General features: G+C 36.1%; 1 protein-coding gene across 4 annotated transcripts in view; it reads right to left on the bottom strand.

The window, feature by feature from the left end:
• Window positions 1-14,236, bottom strand: part of psme4a (proteasome activator subunit 4a) — a 32,165-nt gene extending 17,929 nt beyond the window's left edge. Inside the window, exons 1-19 of one of the 4 annotated variants that reach the window (XM_051918186.1) lie at window positions 13,648-14,236; window positions 11,218-11,358; window positions 10,157-10,273; window positions 9,782-9,838; window positions 8,197-8,241; window positions 6,353-6,502; window positions 5,599-5,662; window positions 5,422-5,496; window positions 5,123-5,245; window positions 4,929-5,021; window positions 3,043-3,308; window positions 2,699-2,885; window positions 2,150-2,239; window positions 1,999-2,063; window positions 1,762-1,912; window positions 1,385-1,483; window positions 1,220-1,289; window positions 1,078-1,145; window positions 153-368 (exon numbers count right to left, since the gene is read on the bottom strand). In XM_051918186.1, coding sequence (XP_051774146.1) covers window positions 153-368; window positions 1,078-1,145; window positions 1,220-1,289; window positions 1,385-1,483; window positions 1,762-1,912; window positions 1,999-2,063; window positions 2,150-2,239; window positions 2,699-2,885; window positions 3,043-3,308; window positions 4,929-5,021; window positions 5,123-5,245; window positions 5,422-5,496; window positions 5,599-5,662; window positions 6,353-6,502; window positions 8,197-8,241; window positions 9,782-9,838; window positions 10,157-10,273; window positions 11,218-11,358; window positions 13,648-13,898 — 2,328 coding nt within the window. In that variant the 5' untranslated portion in view covers window positions 13,899-14,236. The remainder of the gene's footprint in view (window positions 1-152; window positions 369-1,077; window positions 1,146-1,219; window positions 1,290-1,384; window positions 1,484-1,761; window positions 1,913-1,998; window positions 2,064-2,149; window positions 2,240-2,698; window positions 2,886-3,042; window positions 3,309-4,928; window positions 5,022-5,122; window positions 5,246-5,421; window positions 5,497-5,598; window positions 5,663-6,352; window positions 6,503-8,196; window positions 8,242-9,781; window positions 9,839-10,156; window positions 10,274-11,217; window positions 11,359-13,647) is intronic. The other 3 variants (XM_051918187.1, XM_051918189.1, XM_051918190.1) reach the window with 3 other exon arrangements.
• Between the last annotated feature and the right edge of the window lie 8,754 nt (window positions 14,237-22,990).

Genomic DNA, 22,990 nt, shown 5'->3' with positions numbered 1-22,990 from the left:
TACTGTGTCAACAATTTTTAAAATGTACTCTGTGGGTTCTTCAGGATTACAGTATCATATTTCAGATTTTATTCTGAGCAGAGCTGAGATCTATGTCACTATGAGAGGGTTAGTGGCTAAATCAGTGGTCTTGTTTTCCGCTTGAGGCTGACCTTGATTGGAAGGTATGTGTCAGTGTGCTGCTGGACACCGCCAGGCATGCTGCAGTACTCTCTGGGATAGATGAGGGATGACGAACGCAGGATGTGATAGAGCAGCTTACAAGCCAGACTGTAGCCCTGTTTACATTTCAGGTGCAGAGTCAACTGAAGAATCTGCACTAGCTGAGACCTGTAGAGTAACAGTTGATCGCCATCCACACGGGTCACCTACAGACAGAGACAAGAACTGTGGTCTTTTACATCTCTGCAAGATTTTTTTTTTAAAGAAATTTTTATTTTTATTTTGCAAGGATGCATTAACATGATCAAAAGTGACAGTAAAGACATTTATAATGTTACAAAAGATTTCTATTTCAAATAAATGCTGTTCTATTCATCAAATAATCCTTAAAAAATGTCATGGTTTTCTCAAAAATATGAAGCAGCATAACTGTTTTCAACACTGATAGTAATAAGAAATGTTTCTTAAGCAGCAAATCAGCATCTTACATGATCTGAAGGATCATGTGACACTGAAGACTGGAGTAATGATGCTGAAAATTCAGCTTTGCATCACAGGAATATTAAATAATATTTAAACAGAACCAATTTTTAAATTATAATAATATTACACAATATTACTGTTTTTATTTTATTTTTGATCAGATAAATACAGCCTTGGTGAGTATAAGAGACTTCTTTTAAAAACCATTAGATAATCTTACCGACCCCAAAGTTTTGAAGTTTCTTTAAATGCTAAATTTCGATTTCTATATTTCTAGAGTTCAATTTCTATATATACACACACTTCAAATAATTTTATATTTCTATATTTTTTAAAATAGATATTTCTAGTTATAGGTTTCTAGATTAAGATATTAGCATATCTAAATTAATACAGCTAGTTATATATGATTTTTAAAATCCAGTGACTGACCTCAGACAACAGCTGGAGGTTCCACATCAGTTCTTTATCCAGTTCCTCTTCATTTAATACCTCTTCATCTGAGAACACATGGTATGTTAACAGGAAACTCACAACACATGTAGCAATCCATACACTGACATTAGGTGCTTACTGGATGAGATTTGTAATATGGCATTACAGCAGTGAGGCAAAAAGAGCTTCAGAGCCTCTGTCGGGTGACACTAAAAAGGAGAATAATCATTTGAAATTGTCAGACAAACGTTTTGAGAAACGCTGGCAGCTGTGGATGTCTGTGCGTTGAGCTCAGGACACTAACCTTGGTTGCAGCTCGGCACATGTCTGCCACCATCCGTCCAGCAACATGAGTCTCAAAAACGTTTGTAGTGGCGAAGTTGAAGACTTTTTCAAGGGCCACCTTTGAAAATGAAGGAAATATGTTCAGGTATCATCACATGGACATGGAAATACACTTCCATTCAAAAGCTTGGGGTTTATAATAGTTTTTCTGTCTGTAAGATTCTGTTTGGACACATTAAATTGATCAAAAGTGACAGAATTTGCACCATTATAAATGTCTTTACTGTTTCAAATAAATGCTGCTTTTGTGAATGTTCTACTCAAAGAATCCTGAAAAATATTGAATGGTAGTGTATGTTATGACTAGCTTGTGTGTTTGTGCGTGATTGTAATGACCTTGAATATTTCCATAGAGCATTGTGTGAAGATAGTGTAGAATGTGGAGGACAAGCCCAGCTCCAACAGACTCTCTAGATAAGTCATTTTCTCTGTCTCCACCTCCTCCCGAGTCTGTTCCAGAGTACTGGTGTCAATCAGTGCAAAACACCTAAATACACAAACATGAGAGGGTGAATGAAGATACAGAAAGAAAAACACATGTACAGTATTCATATGGTATTCTGAGTTCTGTACCTATCAATAAATTGAAGAACAAAATCCTCAAACTCTGCAGAGGCTGAACACAACTCTTTTTCCACCTGCACAAAGAAAATCAAAGAAAAGTCTGAGTCCCACATGAACCATGACACGTAAAGATAATCTAAGGACAGGAGGACAGGATCACCTGTGTGAGGTCATTTCTTGTCTGAACAGCAGCAGAACAGTCCACCAATGGCACAAGAGTAACACAAGTTGCTATTAACTGGAATGTGATCTGAAAAAAACAAAAACAAATATTTGAAAACATACAAACCTCCACAAGACTAGCAATAAGAAAACAAAAAAGTCTAGACATTCTACAACGTAAACTGCCCAAGGGGCGAATTAGTCTTCCAGGTTCTGACGTCATCCCTGCACGACACTTGAAACTTGAGTAGTGCCTGGTTGGCACAAAAGTGTTACACTATAATTTATAATATTCTTACTTAGGATGGAAATATATAATCATTAAAAAAAAAAATCACCTATTATCTTCCTCCAGTGTTACTGTAGTATTATTTATTTATATACTATTTGAATGAGCTTTTAGTATTAGTAATTTCATGTGCTTTTTTTTATCTTATATATTTATTTCAAATTCATTTATATTCTATTTATTTTTAGTTTTAATAAATTTAATGGTTCAACTTAGTTTTAGTTAACAATAGCAACACTGTCTTGGATAGACTCTCACCATACACTTGCTGAAGTCATTGGGGTCAATCCCTGGGAGAGCCCTCATGAGGAGAGGCAGCATGTGTGTGGGACCCTCTGGAAACCTCTGGCCCCCGGCCACCAGGGTCCGCGCCACACTGATCATACAGCTTAAAGTGGCGGTCAGCTGGTGAGGCTCAGTGAGGGTCTCCATGGCGGGATATGTCCTTAAATGAGAAAAAAATGCTTTTATGTGACAATGCTCAAGCACACCATCCACTCATCATCAATTTATGTAGTCTTAATGTAATGGTTCACTCAAAACACATTAGCATGTGCTTTAAACAAACAAACAAACACACACACTCACACACACAGACTTACTTCTCCAGCACTGGAGGAATGACCAACTCAGGTCTGAGCAGGGCAAGGTTTTGCAGGGCTTGGGCAGCATCCAGACTGCCGGTTTTGCTAAACATAGAAAGCAGGACAGGCTGCTTCATACTCTCCACAAAGTCTGTGATGTCCTGCTCACTGAGAAGGTGGCTTTCAGGAACAGGGGTCAGCCAAGTTGGCGTCCGGTAACGTTCTCGATGCAGACGTTTCACAACGCTGGCAGGTAAACGCTGAAGGAGCTTCATGAGTTTCATCTGGGGAAGGATGGAGCAAAATAAATAAGACAGTTATTTATTATTTAATAATAAATAAATAAATATTTTGAACAAAACTGATTATGGAACATCCAAAATTATTAGTACTTTTTTTTCATTACAGTGAAAGGGAGTAGGAAGGAAATGGATTGGAAATGGAGCTCTGACCATAATGATATTATTACAACAGGGAAACAGACTGAATGAACAAACTTAAAGGGATAGTTCACCCCAAAATGAAAATTCTGTGTTACTCTGTGTAAATCTTGTGTATTCTGTGTAATTCTTGGTTACAAACATTCTTCCAAATATCTTCCTTTGTGTACAGCAGAACAAAGGTTTGGAACAACTTGAGGGGGAGTAAATAATGACATAATTTTCATTTTTGGGTGAACTATCCTTTTAAATGGACACTCATACTCACCACTTCCCACCACATACGGCAGGACAGAATGCTCACTTGTTGAAACGATAATCTGAAGTTTAAGTTAATATCCATCCCTTTGATCAAATATTAATATTTAGCAGTTATAGGGCAGTCCAAATGTTCTGAAGAGATTCAAGTCGCTTTATATGATTAACAGATATAATTTAGGCTTTTATAAACATTGATCAGTGAACACAAACAGAAGCTCAACTGAACCTGCTTGACGCGCGAGAACAAACTTCTTCTGGAAGCTCAAACGTGCAGTGTAACGCACGAGAATGAACCTCATTGGTTCTCGCATGCGTCAAGCAAACAAGCAAACTTCATATAGATTGATTTTACGATCTCTTTATGAACTTTTTGAAGCATCAAAGTGTCAGTTGTGTAGCTGTCTATGGAGGGACAGAAAGCTCTCTGATTTCATCTTATTAATTTTCAGTTCTACTGAGCATTTACTGTCACAAAAAAAAAAAAAAAAAAAAGGCACTGTAACTGCCTTTTGATCAAAGGGATGGATGTTAACTTCAACTTCAGATTCCCATTTTAACAAGTGAGCATTCTATCCTGCCATAAAGTGTTTTGTACCCTGTGATGCCCACCACAAATCACACAATTCATTTGCGTCATCAAAGGAAGAACACTTTCTGTAAGCTTCTGAAAACAAATCAGATGTTCTACAGACTGAACATCTCATTAACAGCAGGCTGAAAGGGGAAGCCAAAGTAATATGGCAACAATGTGGCGACAATAAAAGGACAAAGCTTTCGCAGGGTTTACTGTGACAACTAGATGCCTCCCTCAGACAAAGCAAACACACATCCCTGGAAAGATGAGCTGTCCTCGTCTATGAGGAGATGCTTCTAGAAAAAGAATGGCATGTATTGTTGATAGCAGCACTGTGTTTAAAATGGGCACAGCTGCAGGCTCTTCTAAAGCATTCTGGGAGACCGATTAAAATCTAGATAGAAACTTGAAGACCTTGTTCATTTTGCTCTTCTTTGTTTTTAATGGAAATTTAACAAAACAAAAAATGTGGTAATGTCTGGATAATCCAGGGGATTTGTTGATTCTTATTTTCAATTTGTTTATACTTATAAATATTATTATATTTTTAATTTGATATGACATTTATTTATAATAAAGTAGAAATTATGCATAAATATCAGAATCCAAAACCTCTAGCAGTAACTCACCAGCCAGCGGCCGTGGTTAGACGGGTGGAAAAATGAGGCGATGCTGTTGAAAAGGCCACTGAGCTGGGTCTGGGTCTGTTTGCTGGGCCCTCCCTAAAACACATTATGAAATATAAAGCAAATTTATTACATTATAATATGATGGTTTTCCAATAGCATATTTTCAGAGGAAGGTGCCTTTATTTTACACTGACCAGCAAAGCAGAAATCCAGACGACCACATGACCGATGTCATAGGCATTCGTCAGATATCTGGAAACCAACATCTGACTGGATCCTACAGGAAGATTAAGACTCCTCAAGGTCCTAGTGAAGATCTGAAAACAGACAGAATACAAACTGAATAAGCAGCAACATTGAACTAGCTCTGGATTTAATGGCTTATCATGTACATGAAAATCATTTAAACAAGAAACCAGTTACTGAAAACAGACAGCTGAATGAAATTTTGGAGCGTTATCTTTCTACGATGGAAGTAGAGTGACCATCTCACCGTTGGTATATAAGGGTCCCAATCTATGTAACCAATGTTGTCATTTGCCAGTCGTGCAAAAAGACTGACAAGATTCTGGAACAGACGAAATGGGGTTAACACTAATGTAATAAAATACTGAGGTCGTGAACAGAAATCCACAGAGTTAAAATTCTATAGTGAGACAATTATACTCACCACTTCCCAGCTTGGAAGGTTCTGTACCGACACCCACAGGCTTATCAACTCATCAAACCAAAGTCTGAAGAAAAACATAAGAAGAAGGTATTTTAGTGTATTTTTAACTCTGGAAAAAAAAATAGTATTTGTATTGGATATGTGACAGTTACATACAATATTTAAATATACAATTTAAATTCTATGACTACAACATTCCTTTATCAACCTTTTATTTCCTCTTTTTTTTTTTTTTTGAATGATTTGAATAAAGTAAGAAAGTAAATCAAATTGTGATTTCTTTTAGGTTTTTACATTCTAGTTTGTATGTATGACTTCAAATTAAATTTCATACAAAAAATAACAATGGCTGTTCATCCATCTCTCGTGGTACATTCTGCAACATATATACTACCATTTAAAAGTTTAGGGTCAGTATTATTTTTCCTTGTTGAAAAATTTAGCTTTGCCATTATAGAAATAAATTACATTTTAAAATATATTAAAATAGAAAACATTTATTTTAAATAGTAATAATATTTTACAATATTACTGTTACTATACTTGTGATTAAATAAATGTAGCTTCGGTGCACATTAGAGAATTGTTTCCAAAATATTAAAAATCTTACTAACCCCAAAGCTTTGAATGGTAGTGTGTGTGTATGTGCTAAAATAATCTTCTCTATATTTCAAGTCTAGCAGAAAGTCTAATAGGACTGACTGACTGTGCAAGGACTCAAAGTGTGTTATAATAAGGTTCAGGCAGTGCTCACTTAAAGCCCTTATCATGCAGCTCTGGGGGAAGAGTGGTGGGCAGGAAGAGCTCAAAATATCCCATCGCCTTTTGCATGGTCACATCAAAAGGGCACATCAGAGGTTTCCACTCATCCAGCATCTCCTGTGTTGCTGATTCTGGAAAATAACTGCACACATACAAACACAGACAGACAGAGAATGATTGAAATGTTGTTGTTGCTGATGTCTGACCTCAAGTGTTATGCATACATATAACAATACTAAACCTTTGTGATGTGCTGTCTTTTTTCCTCTTTTTTTTAAAGATTTAAATATGAAAAGTACTAAATGTCATGGTAAACTGTATGTAGGACAAGTACACTTATTAACTGGATAACTGGTTAATGTGCTTCTGTAAAAGGATTACAGTCCGTCGTTCTAAGCCACATCAAGAATCCCGACATCCAGTGCCTGTCGATCATCTACTGGCCCATTCATGAGCAATCTGCAAACAGTACGTTATCTGTACAAACTAAAAGTATGGACTTTACTGACTGGGCACATGACAACCTTTTCTGTAATCCCAGATGAGCCGAGAAGAGCTCTGAACATGCAGCCTCACCTCACCCTAGATAACTCCATAGAGTCGCTTTTATGTCACTGTTTTTAAGTAGAAACCAGGCAATCATATTGTCTGTCTCTTTCTATTTTACTTATAATGTATTAAAAAAGATCTTTCAGTATTGAACAGTTTTATCCTAATTTTAATAGTCTGCTGTTAAAGGATATGATGTCCTTTTTGACCTCCTGCTGAGGAACGGATTGCATTGATCCTGGGACACTTCAGTCTCTCAGAGACAGGAAACTCCCACAAAGCCAAATTAAAATAGCATGAAACAGGATTAAATGCCTAGGGAGAAACTCTGAGCAGTGTTTATGTACACTACCAGTCAAATGTTTGGACACACCTTTGCATAGGTTGGACACGTGTTTTATATATATATTTTATATATACTAAAAGGCAAGAAAACTATGAAATAACTCGAATTACAGTATGGGAAGTGGTGATCAAAACTTCAAAGCTCATTTCAAACATTTAAGCAAATGTTTTCCAGAACTATTTCTTCAAAAATAATTATATTATGCTAATTAGGTGCTCAAGAAACATTCCCTTTTATTATCAATGTTGAAAATAGCTGTGATGCTTAATCATTTTGTGCTTAATAATATTTGATGAATAGGAATAGTCCCCAAAATATTGATTGATAGTGTATTTCTGGGATAATGAAACAGAAGATAGTAGAGGTGTAACAATTTATCATGTCACAATATATCACAATACAAAAATGCAATAATATGTATAGTGTATAGTTCACCCAAAATGAAAATTACTGTGTGAGAAAAACTTCATATTTACAGAGTTTTAGTGTCAGTACTACATTAAACTACTATATATATATATATATATAAAATGTATAATAATGCAATAGGGGAATATTTGGAGTCCTGATAATGCCAAATGTCTTGTTACACCAGTAAAAAGTGGCCTACATTATTTTAAATATATCTAGAATGCAAGCATACACGTCTAAAATAATTCTGTATTTTCAGCTTCAGAATCATGAATATTTTTATTCTGGTGTCACCATTGTCCTGTGCATTGGGTTACCAGCACCAAGTCCAAGCCTATTCATTTCCACTCCCAATGTAATACCACATTTAGCATTTTAATCAACACTTCATTTTTGTTAACCTTTTAAAAAATGTCTTGGGGTATCGCAATAATATCGTTTCATAAGTTCAGTATTGTGATATGTATCAAATTGTGACATGAGGGTATCATTACACCCCCCAGAAGATAGATATGTAAGAAAGTACTTACGGCCTGCAGTTCTTGATTAAGGCCTTCAGAACTGCTTCCACTGAGCTGCAGACGAAAGAGAAACTTGAAAGTGACCAACACTAGATACAACACCACATTAATTCCATGCAAACAATTCTACAATAAACAAGACCAACACACTAGTGTTGTTAGACCCAATCATGCATTACAAAAACTCTCCTCGGTCTCTTGTTATAAACCCAAAAAGGCAGGGATGAGTATAGTGGCAGAAGAACTTTTGGGAAGTAGAGTTTTTATTGGGCTGATTGTCCATCTGTGTCCTATATACTGCTTTAAAGCTGGTCAGCAAAGCTATTTTTAAAGTTTTATCAACACCCTTATCCTGAGCATCTAAAATGGAGGGGTTATTTCATGAAATTCTGTTCTTCATTACCAAAACATCAAATCACACACCACTTGCATGAAACCCATCAAACACATGCACCATAAAAATCACACAGCTAAACAAATGTAAACAAGCCTGTGATTGTCACCAAAAAATTGCAGGTATGTAACACCCAGACAGGGCCTCTGAACCTGACGACCTTTGTTTTGAAACAGGCCAAAGTAATCTTTCACCTCTGGACTCATACAGAGGAAAGAATGTGATCCTCAGTAAGGATTCACTGCTGCAGCCCGTGTAGTGGGAGCCAACAAGGATACTGGAGTATCAGATGTCTGCATTAAAGAGCATGGGGGAAAACAGACGCTACAAACAAGCTCAGCACTCATAAACAACGTTCAATACCGTGTGTTGGCTTGGGCATTCCAATTGAGAGCAACAAAGTGTTATTAAATGGTGTGAAAGCAGCAAAGCATTGGTTTTCACAGTGCGAGTCCAACAGCCTGTGTCTGGATGTCAGTTTTTTTTTTTTTTTTTGTGCAATGTGACATGCATCTCATTTGGTAAAGGTGCACTCAGTAATCATATATATAATATTAATATTTTTAATAATAGTATAATAATTTTTATTTAGAGTTTTATTTTAAATAATTTTTTCTTTATACAGATTTCAGAATTAAATGACATAACGCTTACTTGACCATTATGATGTTATGTAAACACAGTGAAAATAGCAGCAGCTTTGGCTGTAAAAGATAATAAGCTATTTATAATTTTTTTTTCTGTTTGGTATTATCTATACTTTTACCATTAATAATATCTTAATAATACAGGATAGTTATAACATATCTGAAGTCAGACATGGAACCATTTTGGCATAAGGAGTCATTTAAACAGAAACTAACATTTCCAAAAAGTAAAGGATGTGAACAGCTCTAAGTACAATCACTTAGTTGTCATCTTGTGAAACTTAATTTTTAATAAATCAAAAAACATCTATTTCATTGATGTGTGTAGTATGAGATGGAGAATATACATTGATGATCAACAAGGAACAAAAAGACAAACAGACATTGTTATTGTGCACCAGCAAAAATGTCATGCATCCACAGCAACAGATTTAAAGTCAAACAAAGTGAGTATAAAGTCAAAGACCACTGGGACGAAATAAGAGCCAGTGAAACGTTTCAAAAATTATTGAGTGCACCTTTAAATATTAACATAAAGTAACATGGTCCTTACCACCTCTGAGCAAGTTTAACGAGTATGTGTTTAGAGGAAGAGCGTGGCCGCAGAGAACTGAACATGAGAGGAGATAAAAAGACAGGCACACTCAGCACTTCCTGTCAACTAAGACAACATTTTTATGAGATGCTCAACATCAGCACCACTTCTAAGATGTGTGCAAATTCCCTGTGACAGATATCAAAAACAAAGCTGGGATGGAAGTTATTAGGGTAACTATTTAAGCACATTTATTGTCTGTTTTATTGAATAGAGATGCAAGTATTTGGCAGAAGTGATAAATCAAAATAACCAAAATTTTCAAATGTTGAGATTAAGTTATTGCTGCTTTAATCCACTTTTTATAACGTCTCTGATGGGATATGCACGTACCTGGGAAACCAGTTCAGGCCGAGGTGCTCTGTCTTTGAGTACAGGATCCTGTCCTGCAACTCATACAGGGGTCGCCATGGCAATTCTAAGTCCTCTCTTGAAAGCAGCTCCTTCTTCCTGGAAGACAAAACCATTTAAACAAGATGATTTTCTTCACATAGGTCATAGGTGTGGGTGGATATTCAAATCTCAAGAGCTGTTCTGCCACTCTGTGATTACAAATCTGTAAGGGATATGTATGTTAGTTGACAAATCAATTATTACACGGCTACATAAATAAAATTTAGATTTTTTTAAATTACTTAATTAATGTATTATCTTAATTGTAGACTATCTTAAAGCTTAAACTGCATTACAAGAAGAAAACAATTGACCTAAAAATAAATGTATATTATAAAACATATAACAGCTAGATAGTCTATTTAGATGTAACATGATTTTGTGTATTTGTTGGGGACTTCTGAGCCTCTAATCAGTTGGCAAAAGGTTTCACCGTTAAATTAATACTTAAGTCCCCTGAAGCCGTCTTGCTACAGTTACAAGATGGCCCCAATTAGCTATTCTAATTTGCACTGGTATAAAAAAAAAAGTTTATACTGTTTACAGAAGCCATTATACAAAAAAAATTGTTGTATATATAAAGCATAATCCAAGGCGAGCTCTGCATTAAACGATTTTAATGCAAGACGTGGAGGCAAAGAACCACCTGACGTGAAGTGGAATGCATTCACGTCAATGCAACGCACAGCTAACCATGGATTATCCGCCTTATTGCAAACTACAAACTGCAGTTATATCAGTCATTTACAACTGGTTAGATCTAGCATTCTGCCAGCTTTAAATCAGACACAGATGTAGAGAGAATAATTCCAGAGAGTAATTCCATAAAACAACAACAAAAAAGGAATAATCTGGTATTATCTTCTTAAAATTAAGAATATCAATCTTTATGGCTGGGCTAAATAGTTTGCAAACTACTACAGAAATGCCCTACACTAGTGACAATCTCTGTGCCTCCTGTGTTGATGCCATGGTCATGAGTGCATGAAAGTCAATCTTACTTCAGCAGGGTGATGAGGAGACGGGCGAAGCTCTGCATCATACTGATCTCCAGTTTGGGGATGGTGACCAGCTCGTACAGCAGCTTGACGAAAAGCACATGGTCCTCTTTGCTGAACTTCCTTCCATATAATCGCATGTACCTGAAGGACAAGGAGGGATTGTGGGGTTTTTAGTATTAAAAAGTAACACTTTATTCAAACTATATTGTGTCTCCCTCTTATATTAACAGTTATGATGGTGAGTTGTATGATATGAAACAGATCTGTGGTTATTATCAGTTTTACAATAGAGAGTGTTCTGAATTTATGAAGTTCAGGCTGATTAGTGTAGTCATGTTAGATCATATCAATGATGTGCATCTATGCATAAAATCTAAACAAATTTAGATTGCCCTAAAGGATTCCTTTTGGATGCATTTTCAATTGCTCCATGTTGAAACATAAAAGCAACATGTGATACCCAAGTAAATCACAGATTTAGGTCGAGCTATCAAAGCTCGATTTCCAATGAAAAGAAATTGGACTCATGGCTGACCTGACACAATCGGATAATCTAGGTCAGACTAGGATACTATAGTATCTGTGCTTAGGCCGGCAATGCCAACGCCTTGCCAAGAGGGCTTTGTTGGGATGCTTTCTTGACTGGCAGTGATAAAGAAAGCCATGTCCTAAACACCTAAGTGCACATAGAGACAACTCCTTACACAAACACTACTATGCGTGTCCTAATTCACGTACGTATGCACTATTCTATAACGTTTTGTAGTATAAATAGTGTGTTCACACTTGAAATTTCAAAAAGAAAAAGTGCACTTTAAATACCCGGATGATGCACTTAATTAACCAAAAAAAAAAAAAAAAAAAAAAATGAAGTGTAGATGGTTGGACACTATTTATTTTTTGTTATGAATGCTTGAACAACAATTACAACAAAAACTGCAAAGGGTGTACTTATATATATATATATATATATATATATATTATACTTATATAGCTACCAAAAATAATAAAAATAAATAATATCTAAATAATACAAATAAACAAAATAAAAAAAGGCCTTGCCATTTCACAAAATCTTAAATTTATTAAATAAACAAACAGTTTTAACAGCTTTTTTGTTTGTACTCTCCATAAAAGTAACTATATAGTTTTCTAAATCTTTCAGTACCACAGTAAAAAAAAAGGTTTCTGATTGCTGAATTTACACCGGAGAATATGAATTAAATCACAAAATTAATAATGTGTGTGTGTATGTATGCATGTATGTATGTATGTATATATATATATATATGTATGTATAACACATATATACACACACACACACACACATATATATATGTGTGTATATATGTGTGTGTGTGTGTGTGTGTATATATATATATATATATTTGTCATGTTGGACACTTCATGCACTGTCGCAGCTTTAATTACGTAGCGGAGGGGGAGGGGAGATGATCAAACTCCTATGATGAATGACAAAATAACCTAATAAAATTATACAGTACATGGCGCATATATGTACATAATGTATAAGTGCATAGTGCGTGATTTGGGACACGACTACTGACTCTGGGACATCTCCAAAACATGGACATAGCATACATTCTGGTCATACCAAAAAGACAGACAATCTGGAGAGCCATGAATAGATTTAGTGAGGAAGATTATGATGTCTTGGCTTACTCAAATGGCTCGGATGACACTGAGGACAATATTTCCCTGAATGTTTACTGTTTACAGATGAGTATTGCATCTCATAGTCACAAGCAGTCTGACATCAGTGACGGTTTGTGTTTGTTGTGCTCTTAAAATAGCACTGAGTGGCAAAAACATGACCAACAAGTCATTTTGCAATCACTGACAAAATATAGCTTGTTGAACACAGCACCGGCCATTTCCTTACCTTCACTGCAATGACATTTGATAATATACACCTTTTAACATCAAAACATAACGTTGTTGCCAAAGCTTATTGTATTTATGATCAATGGGTTATCGTTAAAAAATAACTTAAACCTAAATAACTCAAGGTAATGAAGTATTTTATCCTATACGCAGTTATAATTTCGCAACGTGATCAAATTGAACGCCCTTCTAGTTTGTTTGAACAATGACGCAAGTGAAGTTGACTACGCATGCGCATCAGCAGTCAGCGCGCACTCTGATTAGCGCTCTATTTAAAACGCAAGGTTTTTTTTTTTTTTTTTTTACCCTAGTCTGCTTTATCCTCCTAAATACAAAGGGGTCATTCAGTATTCCTGTAAATCTAAATACAAATACAAAATCACTTTTCCTGTTTCCATGATATTAAGATCAAGGGAATGCATTTATGATTCAGACATTCTAGGAACAACCCCATAATTTAATTTCGTTGGCAGATAAAACTATCAGGATGAGTCCTGGATAATGTCTGATGAGCTAAATACTTACGTGGAAAGTTTCCTCGTCCAAAACAAGACACCAGGCCATATCTCTCTGAGTTGGACGGCTCGGCCGAGGTTTCCTTTTATCTGTGCCAAAGTTTCATTGGACTCTTCGTCTAGTTTGTCCTTGTAAGGCAGAAGTTCGTTGTAAACAATATCTTTTTGCGGAACAAACCCTAATAATTCGGAAGCTTCTTTTTTCATATTACAGTCCCCCAAACGTGGTTCCTCCACTTCGATTATATTAGAGACAGTCATGAACAAAAATATTCCAAACAGTGATGAGCTTCTGAGATAGGAGAAGTATTACAAATTATACAACTATTATAAATGTCAAAACCATAATACAGCCGTGGTATTTTCTTGTTGGAAGACGCGCACTGTCATCGCTCGTGTCGTTTCTAACCTCTCTAGGATAATGGTGACTTCTTTTAAGCAGAGCTTGCTGTCATGCATCGTATTTCTATAGGAGCGCTCCATGTATCCGTTTCCATTCAGCTGTTACCAACCAAACACACATGCCGCAACTCCACCCTCCTCAGCTTGCGTCACTTCCACCTAATTGTTTCCAAAATAACAGATCCAAGAACAGTTTACTGTGACTTGGCACCGGCGAGGAAAGAATGAATCTTACTATGGCAAAGGCGAAGTCCATGAATACTTGTGTGCCATTCCGATGTTACTCGATAACCTTTTAAAAAAACATCATATTGTTAGTAGGCTATTAAATTATTTCTCTATGTACCTTATTTCCAAATATTTCTTGTACGTAGGACTTCTTATAATCGCAATAAGGTTATGTTGACATCGCATTGCGACCTTCCAATGGGAATGCTTTGCTCATGAATATTAATGAGGTAATGCTGACGGGCTTGGTGTCCTTCCAAAAGCATTGGTCAATTATATTAATGCTCAAACCTTTACCATAGTAGTAAATTAGAGTAAATTAGTCTCTCGATTATTACATTAAATACACAAGAATACTTTTGACACAAGAAAATAGCCTATGTTTTTCTTTTTTGTGGGGAAAATCTATTTATGATTCTGTGTCAGCCAGTTATAGCCGCGTAAATAAGCAGGATCACTAGATTACTCTGTCACGATTGCGCAGCCATTATGAGCAGATATATTTAGTGACATCTGCGCCAAAGTGTGATTACTCAAGAGCTTAGTCCATGAGATCTGTAAACAAGAGGGTCTCAAAAAGGCCCTCTAAACGTCAGCGGGTTTATGAGAGGGCATGTGACCCTGTGCATGACTGCTCAGTACATCGAGGTCTACTAAAATTCAGCAGATTTGTTTTCATCACAAAGGCACTCCAGAAGAGGAATGACATTTGTAGCAGTGGAAAGTCTCTTGTTCCTATGTCAAAAAGAGAGGAGTTGACAAAAACCACAGTGTGTCCATTTTATCACTGGAATTGATTGTAGGCTACCAGAAAATATATAAAACGTAAAAAAACATTCTTTCTTCTTATTATTAATTAGCATTAATAAAAAAAATGTACTAATAACATTATTAATATGACTCTAATTAATATTTTTATATTCTATTTAAATGAAATCTATATATTTTATTTTTCATTCATAAATCTTGTAACACATTAACCTATATAATATAGGTACTAGGAAATATTTTCCAGTAGAGGTCGCCATTGTACAGATAATATACTTGCATCTGTAACATATTCAAGCAATTTAGTCTAGTTGTTCCCCTTGACAGTTGTACATGAGTGCAGTTTTGTTTCATCTATCTATCTATCTATCTATCTATCTATCTATCTATCTATCTATCTATCTATCTATCTATCTATCTATCTATCTATCTCTCTGTCTGTCTGTCATCTATCTATCTATTGACAACAATATTTAATGCTTTAATGGCAACACCAGACAGTTGGGGGGTTGGGTTAGTGGTGAGGGGGCTCACAAAATTGTGTCTAGCAGCAGGCCGTATATAAAACTGTGGTTTAGGCACAGTGGGAGGTCTGGCTCCTGTGCTGTGAAGACACACGCCCAAAACAGTTGGAGAATCATTAAGTTCTGGAAAAATGAGGGATTTGGCATGCCACACCTTTGGAGTATTCATTTATGAGCCTCTATGGACTTCTGTTCTTTCCACGGAGCATGACCTGCTTCATTGATTCATTATTAGAATTATAACTTGGCTGTACTGATTGTGAACCTGATAAGGTCAATGGGTGAGTGTAATCAGTACAAGACATTTAGGCACCCTTATCCATGAACAAACCTGAATGTCAAAGATAAACTCTCATGCTTTATATAACCGAGAAAGCTACGGCAAAGCTTTCAGCTGTTAACTCAGACAGTCACGAGTGCCTGTGTCATAAAGGTGCTGGTTTATGTTGAGGAGCTGAAAGCCTTTTTTTTTTTTACTTGCCTCCCAGGATACTGAACTTCCGAGCCAGTCTAATGGGAACTACTTTATGTTTTCACATTCACATGTGATTAGCCAGAACACTAAGAGACTCCCTTCCCACTCTGACCTGTGCTGTTTGAGCAGCTCTCTGAACCCTGCAACCAGACAAGCAAATATTTCTGACGGTAAACTGAAACACAATCAGCAATGTCAAGCATAGACACAATATTTACCCATACTGTTGTAGCTCAACATTGTAATGAAACAATGAACCCCTTTAATGAGGAAGTTGGCTGATATGATTTGAAAGATGGTTTCAACGAATTAAGAAAAATAATAAAAAAAAAATCCTTCAATGGTAACACAATGTAGTGATATTTTCTGCAAACAAGCATGTCAAAACTTTTCACAGACCTACATCGCAATGCAGACAGCAGCCAAGGGGGACCAGAAGTGAGAATATATCATTTGACAGCTGTATTTAATGACAGCCATATCAGAGGGAGTACAGGCTACAGAAAACAGATCCAGAGCCAATAAGACATGGCTGTGGACAATTAATCACAGCTATAATTGGCTATTAGACACAACCATCCATCACATCATTTTATGCAAATAGCTATATAAAGCATGTAAGGAATAAGGTACAGTACAGCTGTGGTGTCCTGATAATCCTGCCGGGGGTAATTTTGCACTTTTTGCGATAATTATACAGCTTATTATGTATCTACTAACAAATAAATTAATAAATAATAAAAAAATAAATATAGCTGCAAACGGCAATTAATGGGGTTCAAGAGGTATAAGACCACGTGGCTTACATGCTGTTAGGGTCTATAGGCAAACCCGAAATCTAAGGCTGACACCAAACCATATCCATTATGGAGAATATGCTAAAACATACATACAGAGAAATGAAAGGCTTAAACAATAATACTTAATGCACATTAAGCATGCTTACACACATACATTCACATACATTTTTTTATATAGATATTTGAAATAAATGATAGGTAACAAAAAGATTACTGCAAGCATCCTTTTTATAAAACCATTTTCAGGTTTCACATTAATCATAATGTATCACAGTTGTCAAAACTGATACTCAAGTACAAATGAAGTGATAAACATTGACAAAATGTGATTGTAAATGTTATAATAGTGATTTTATAATGTCTAAATATGAACACAAAAGCAAAACCTGTGAAAATAACTATATTATTGAGTAGAATGACAAAATTACCATTATAACCGTTAGATGGCAGCAGAGGACTCACTGGCTCACTTTCATTTTAAAAGTGTTTGTTTTCCACCAGTAATATCTACTACAGCAGGGCACATTTTCCATGTTAACTCTATTAAGCATGGAGAAGTCCCCCTGTAGTAAATTATTTTATCCCTTAAAACTCATCTTTGATCACCAAAATGACCAATTTAAATGTTTTTTTTTTTTGTGAAAATATTTTTTTTTTCATGCTTTAAAATAGAATGTAACTTTACACCCTTGCTTCATTTAGTATACGCATTTCCATGAATATTTGTCCCCGCCTCCACTCAATCACACCAGCTCAGACTACCTGATCCATTTGGTTAAATTTACTGTAGTAAACGCTACACAATGGCAAGTGGAAATACTGGTTTAATTCAGCCATATATGTTTGAACCAGAAACTGATTCAGAAGAAGTGGAAGAGCGAATACAGATTTGTCTACAAGCCGATGTATGAATGGTAATGTGTTTTATGTATTGCTCTCTACGTCGGACACACTCTGTAATTGAAATGATTAGCCTTTGGCTTGACTACATTATCAAACAGCTAATAATGTGTTGCTATGTTACACAAACCATGTTCCTATTCGCCATCTACGAGTCAGACAGCTGCCTTCTAAAAATCAGCATCCTTAGAAACGCTTTGAACAACTTACAGCATCAGTGGATAAAGGCATACCCTGAAATCAACGTAGTGTCGGCCCACATCTGGTCCGCATGTAATCCACATGTACCAGATATGGGCCGGATCCGGGCCACACTATGTTGCTGTCTGGGTATAGTTCATTATAACATCGTAATATACATAATATACATAATTCACACGCTATATTGCTAAATGTACCGAAAATACTAGACTTAAAAGATTTCTTATCCTGCGGGTCCCTCTAGTGGACAAACTGTATTATTACAGCATTCATCTTTCAGTTGAAATATGTGGACATTATATTTTAGATTTCTACCTGTACATTATCTTAAAGTTGTAGTAAAAAAATGTACAAAACAATTGCAAAAAGCCAAACATTGCAACAATATTACAGTAATATTAATACTAAAGACCTCTGAGGTCATTTTTACTACAATGGATAAATGAGTGCCCTGCGTGATATGAAAGGCAAGTATTCCAGATACCAGCAAGAAGCTTCAACAGAGCCGTGGATTGCAATTAAATTCATTGTTGTTGCACTGTTGTTATTGAGCAGTGTTTAATAATTGTAAATTTTTCAGCCATCGTATCTTCATCTGGCAGTATCTGTTCTCGTGCAGAAACTCGTGAACATTTCATTGTTTCTGTTTCCATGGAAAACTGGCTCTAACATGTTATGGGTGCCTGCGGTGCTGGGCTTGTTAACATTTATACTTTTTGGTTGACAGCACTTGCTAACTTAACGTCAGTCAGTGAGAAAATTCACAGTCCAGTTAAAGAAGAATTTACCTTAATGTTTACCAAATGGAGGCCCACGTGTGGATTATTGCTCACTTAGAAAGCAACATATGGTGCAGGATTTCTATCTAATGTAACGTCATGTTAAACACAAATATTATAAAACAATTAAAGGGATAGTTCACCCAAAAATGACAATTCTGTCATCCTTTACTCACCCTCGAGTTGTTTCAACCTGTATGAATTTCTTTCTTCTGCTGAACACAAAAGAAGATATTTTGAAGAATATGGGTAACCAACAGTTGAAAAAAAAAAAAGTCAATGGGGCCCATCAAAACTGTTTGGTTACTGACATTCTTCAAAATATCTTCTTTTGTGTTCAGCAGAAGAAAGAAATACAGAATTTTCATTTTTGGGTGAACTATCCCTTTAACAAGGCTGCAAATTGAATGAACCAGTTTAGAATTATAGAACTGACATACATTTGAGTGACGTGTGGAAAAAGAACGATTTAAAACACAACTATTAATTTCTACCATATGGTGGAAGTTGTTTTGTAAAACTGTTGTTTCTGGAAATGAACCTGGTAATGTCTCACTTATGGTCCATGAGGAAACCCAGGTACTGTTAGAGACTTTTACTTTTGAAAACTGGCATACTTAAAGATCCTGGCATGGTTCCTCTTCATTTGGTTTTAACAGCAGTAGTTGGAAATGACAGTAGTCTTTTAACTTGTTTATCTCTTAAAGCCAGTTGCTGGCTTGTTAAAATGCACATATTTATGTCTCTTTGGCCTAACCGCATTTACAACATATCAATGGTATCTTGGCTTCGGCTGTAAACCAGCTGCAAGTCCCAAATGTCAGTTTGTGTTTCAAAGCAGACTTGTGCCTGCTGGAGATCACAAAAGACTTTAAACCTTTAAAATGTAAGCAGAAGGGGATCAAAATTCTGATGGCGTTTACAAATGCCTAGCGCATGCAAATACAATGTAATCCATGGGAAAGGATGTAGCTGCATAATGCCTGGCTTTTGTCATTTCATCGAAAATTAAACATTTTCAACAAGGTTCTCATATGCAGTTGTGGGATGTTTGCACAACAGCGCTCTTTGTTTGGAGTCATTGGATATCATTGTAATATTTTGGCATCAAACATGATTTCACATGTTGAGAATTTAATGCTTTCCGTTTGTCACCCCCTACTGCCTCTTAAAACCCTGATTGGTTTTCAAATAAAACAAAAACGTGAATGTTGGAAATCATTGCTAGAATATCATCATATTGTTGATGCAACAGTTAGTGTAATTATTCAATTCAATTCAATTCACATTTATTTGTATAGCGCTTTTCACAATACATATCGTTTCAAAGCAGCTTTACAGAGAATGCATGTCAACATTACAATTTGGAGAATGCAGTTAGCTAATAATGTAATAATTTAGGCAATTAATTTACAATCACTGTTAGCAATTTAATTGAAGGTAGAAGCAAAGAGCTCCTGGAAAAATGAAATACATATTAACAATAATTAGGATAACGGAAAAGCAAATGGAGAATAATTAGCTTAGCTGCTGTTCATAACATTAAGCAAAGATAGTCATGTGCAATTGATCTGATATGAGATTCATTATGTGAATGCTTGGGTAAAGAGATGCGTCTTTAATCTAGATTTAAACTGGGTGAGCGAGTCTGAGCCCCGAACATTATCAGGAAGGCTATTCCAGAGTTTAGGAGCCAAATGTGAAAACGCTTTCCCACCTTTAGAGGACTTAGATATCCTAGGTACAACCAGAAGTCCAGAGTTTTGTGATCTTAAAGAGCGTGAAGGATTGTAGGGCGATAGAAGATCGGTTAAGTACACAGGTGCTAAACCATTTAGAGCCTTGTAGGTCATTAGCAGTACTTTATAATCGATACGGAACTTAATAGGTAACCAGTGTAGAGATGATAAAATTGGTGTTATATGATCATATTTTCTTGACCTGGTAAGAACTCTAGCAGCTGCATTTTGTACTAACTGTAGCTTGTTTATTGAGGAAGCAGGGCAACCAGCTAGTAATGCATTACAGTAATCTAGTCTAGACGTCATGAAAGCATGAACTAACTTTTCTGCATCAGAAACAGATAACATATTCCGTATCATCCAATGTTTTACTTCTTTAACACACTCTGTCAGATTGGATAATTTAGAGTTTTCATCTGGTTGTGTTGAAATATATAACTGAGTATCATCGGCATAGCAGTGGAAACTAATTCCATGTCTTCTTATAATATTACCAAGTGGCAGCATGTATATTGAAAATAGCAGAGGGCCTAACACAGATCCTTGTGGCACTCCATAATTTACTATCGTTATCTTAGATTTTTCCCCGTTTAAATAAACAAAATTGTGACGGTCTGATAGATACGACCTAAACCACCGTAATGCCTGTCCCTGAATACCAGTGTAATTCTGTAGTCGATCTAGGAGTATTTTATGATCTATAGTGTCGAACGCAGCACTGAGATCAAGTAGCACTAGTATTGAGATACAGCCTTGGTCAGAAGCTAGAAGTAAGTCATTTGTAATTTTAACGAGCGCAGTTTCTGTGCTATGATGAGACCTGAATCCTGACTGAAATTTTTCATAGATAGCATTTTTTTGCAAGAAGGAGCACAATTGGACCGACACCACTTTTTCTAGTATTTTAGATATAAATGGAAGATTTGAAATGGGTCTGTAATTTGCCAATACATTTGGATCTAATTGTGGTTTCTTAATGAGGGGCTTAATAACTGCTAGCTTGAACGGTCTTGGAACATGACCTAGAGATAAATTATTACATAATTATGTATTATTGTGTGTAAATATGTAATGTATTTAAAGGTACAGTATTACTTACAATTAATAAAGGGCCAGGAGACCATGGCTGCGTCCAAAATCGCATACCCTCTTGAGTAGGTACATACAACCCGAATTCTGGAAATGTTGGGACGTTTTTTAAATTTGAATAAAATGAAAACTAAAAGACTTTCAAATCACATGAGATAATATTTTATTCACAATAGAACATAGATAACATAACAAATGTTTAAACGGAGAAATTTTACACTTTTATCCACTAAATGAGCTCATTTCAAATTTGATGCCTGCTACAGGTCTCAAAAAAGTTGGCACGGGGGCAACAAATGGCTGAAAAGCAAGACATTTTGAAAAGATTTAGCTGGGAGAACATCTAGCAACTAATTAAGGTAATTGATATCAGGTCTGTAACATGATTAGCTATAAAAGGGATGTCTTAGAGAGGCAGAGTCTCTCAGAAGTAAAGGGCAGAGCTGTGAAGAAGTGCGTAAAAAGATTGTGGAATACTTTAAAAACAATGTTCCTCAACGTCAAATTGCAAAGGCTTTGCAAATCTCATCATCTACAGTGCATAACATCATCAAAAGATTCAGAGAAACTGGAGAAATCTTTATTTTAATGCCAGTGGTCTTTGGGCCCTCAGATGACACTGCATCACTCATCGACATGATTGTGTCAATGACATTACTAAATGGGCCCAGGAATACTTACACAAACCACTGTCGGTAAACACAATCCGCCGTGCCATCTGCAGATGCCAACTAAAGCTCTATCATGCAAAAAGGAAGCCATATATGAACATGGTCCAGAAGCGCCATCGTGTCCTGTGGGCCAAGGCTTATTTAAAATGGACTGTTTCAAAGTGGAAAAGTGTTCTATGGTCAGATGAGTCCAAATTTGACATTCTTGTTGGAAATCACGGATACTGTGTCCTCTGGGCTAAAGAGGAGGGAGACCTTCCAGCGTGTTATCAGCGTTCAGTTCAAAAGCCAGCATCTCTGATGGTATGGGGGTGCATAAGTGCATACGGTATGGGCAGCTTGCATGTTTTGGAAGGCACTATGAATGCTAAAAGGTATATAAAGGTTTTAGAGCAATATGCTAATATGCTCCCCAGCATGGCTTCATCGTAGAAGAGTCCAGGTGCTGAATTGGCCTGCCTGCAGTCCAGATCTTTCACCTACAGAAAAAAATACATCAAAGATGACCGCAAACTCTTCAGCAGCTGGAAACCTATTTCAGGCAAGAATGGGACCAAATTTCAACACCAAAACTCCAGAAACTCATAACCTCGATGCCCAGACGTCTTCACACTGTTTTGAAAAGAAAAGGAGATGCTACACCATGGTAAACATGCTCCCGTCCCAACTATTTTGAGACCTGTAGCAGGCATCAAATTTGAAATGAACTCATTTTGTGCATAAAATTGTAAAATTTCTCAGTTTAAACATTTGTTATGTTATCTATGTTCTATT

The sequence above is a fragment of the Ctenopharyngodon idella genome, chromosome 13 (assembly GCF_019924925.1).
Source record: "Ctenopharyngodon idella isolate HZGC_01 chromosome 13, HZGC01, whole genome shotgun sequence".
Lineage (NCBI taxonomy): Eukaryota > Metazoa > Chordata > Actinopteri > Cypriniformes > Xenocyprididae > Ctenopharyngodon > Ctenopharyngodon idella.
The sequence above is the reverse complement of the archived record's forward strand: the minus strand, read 5'-3'. Positions and strand labels throughout refer to the sequence as shown.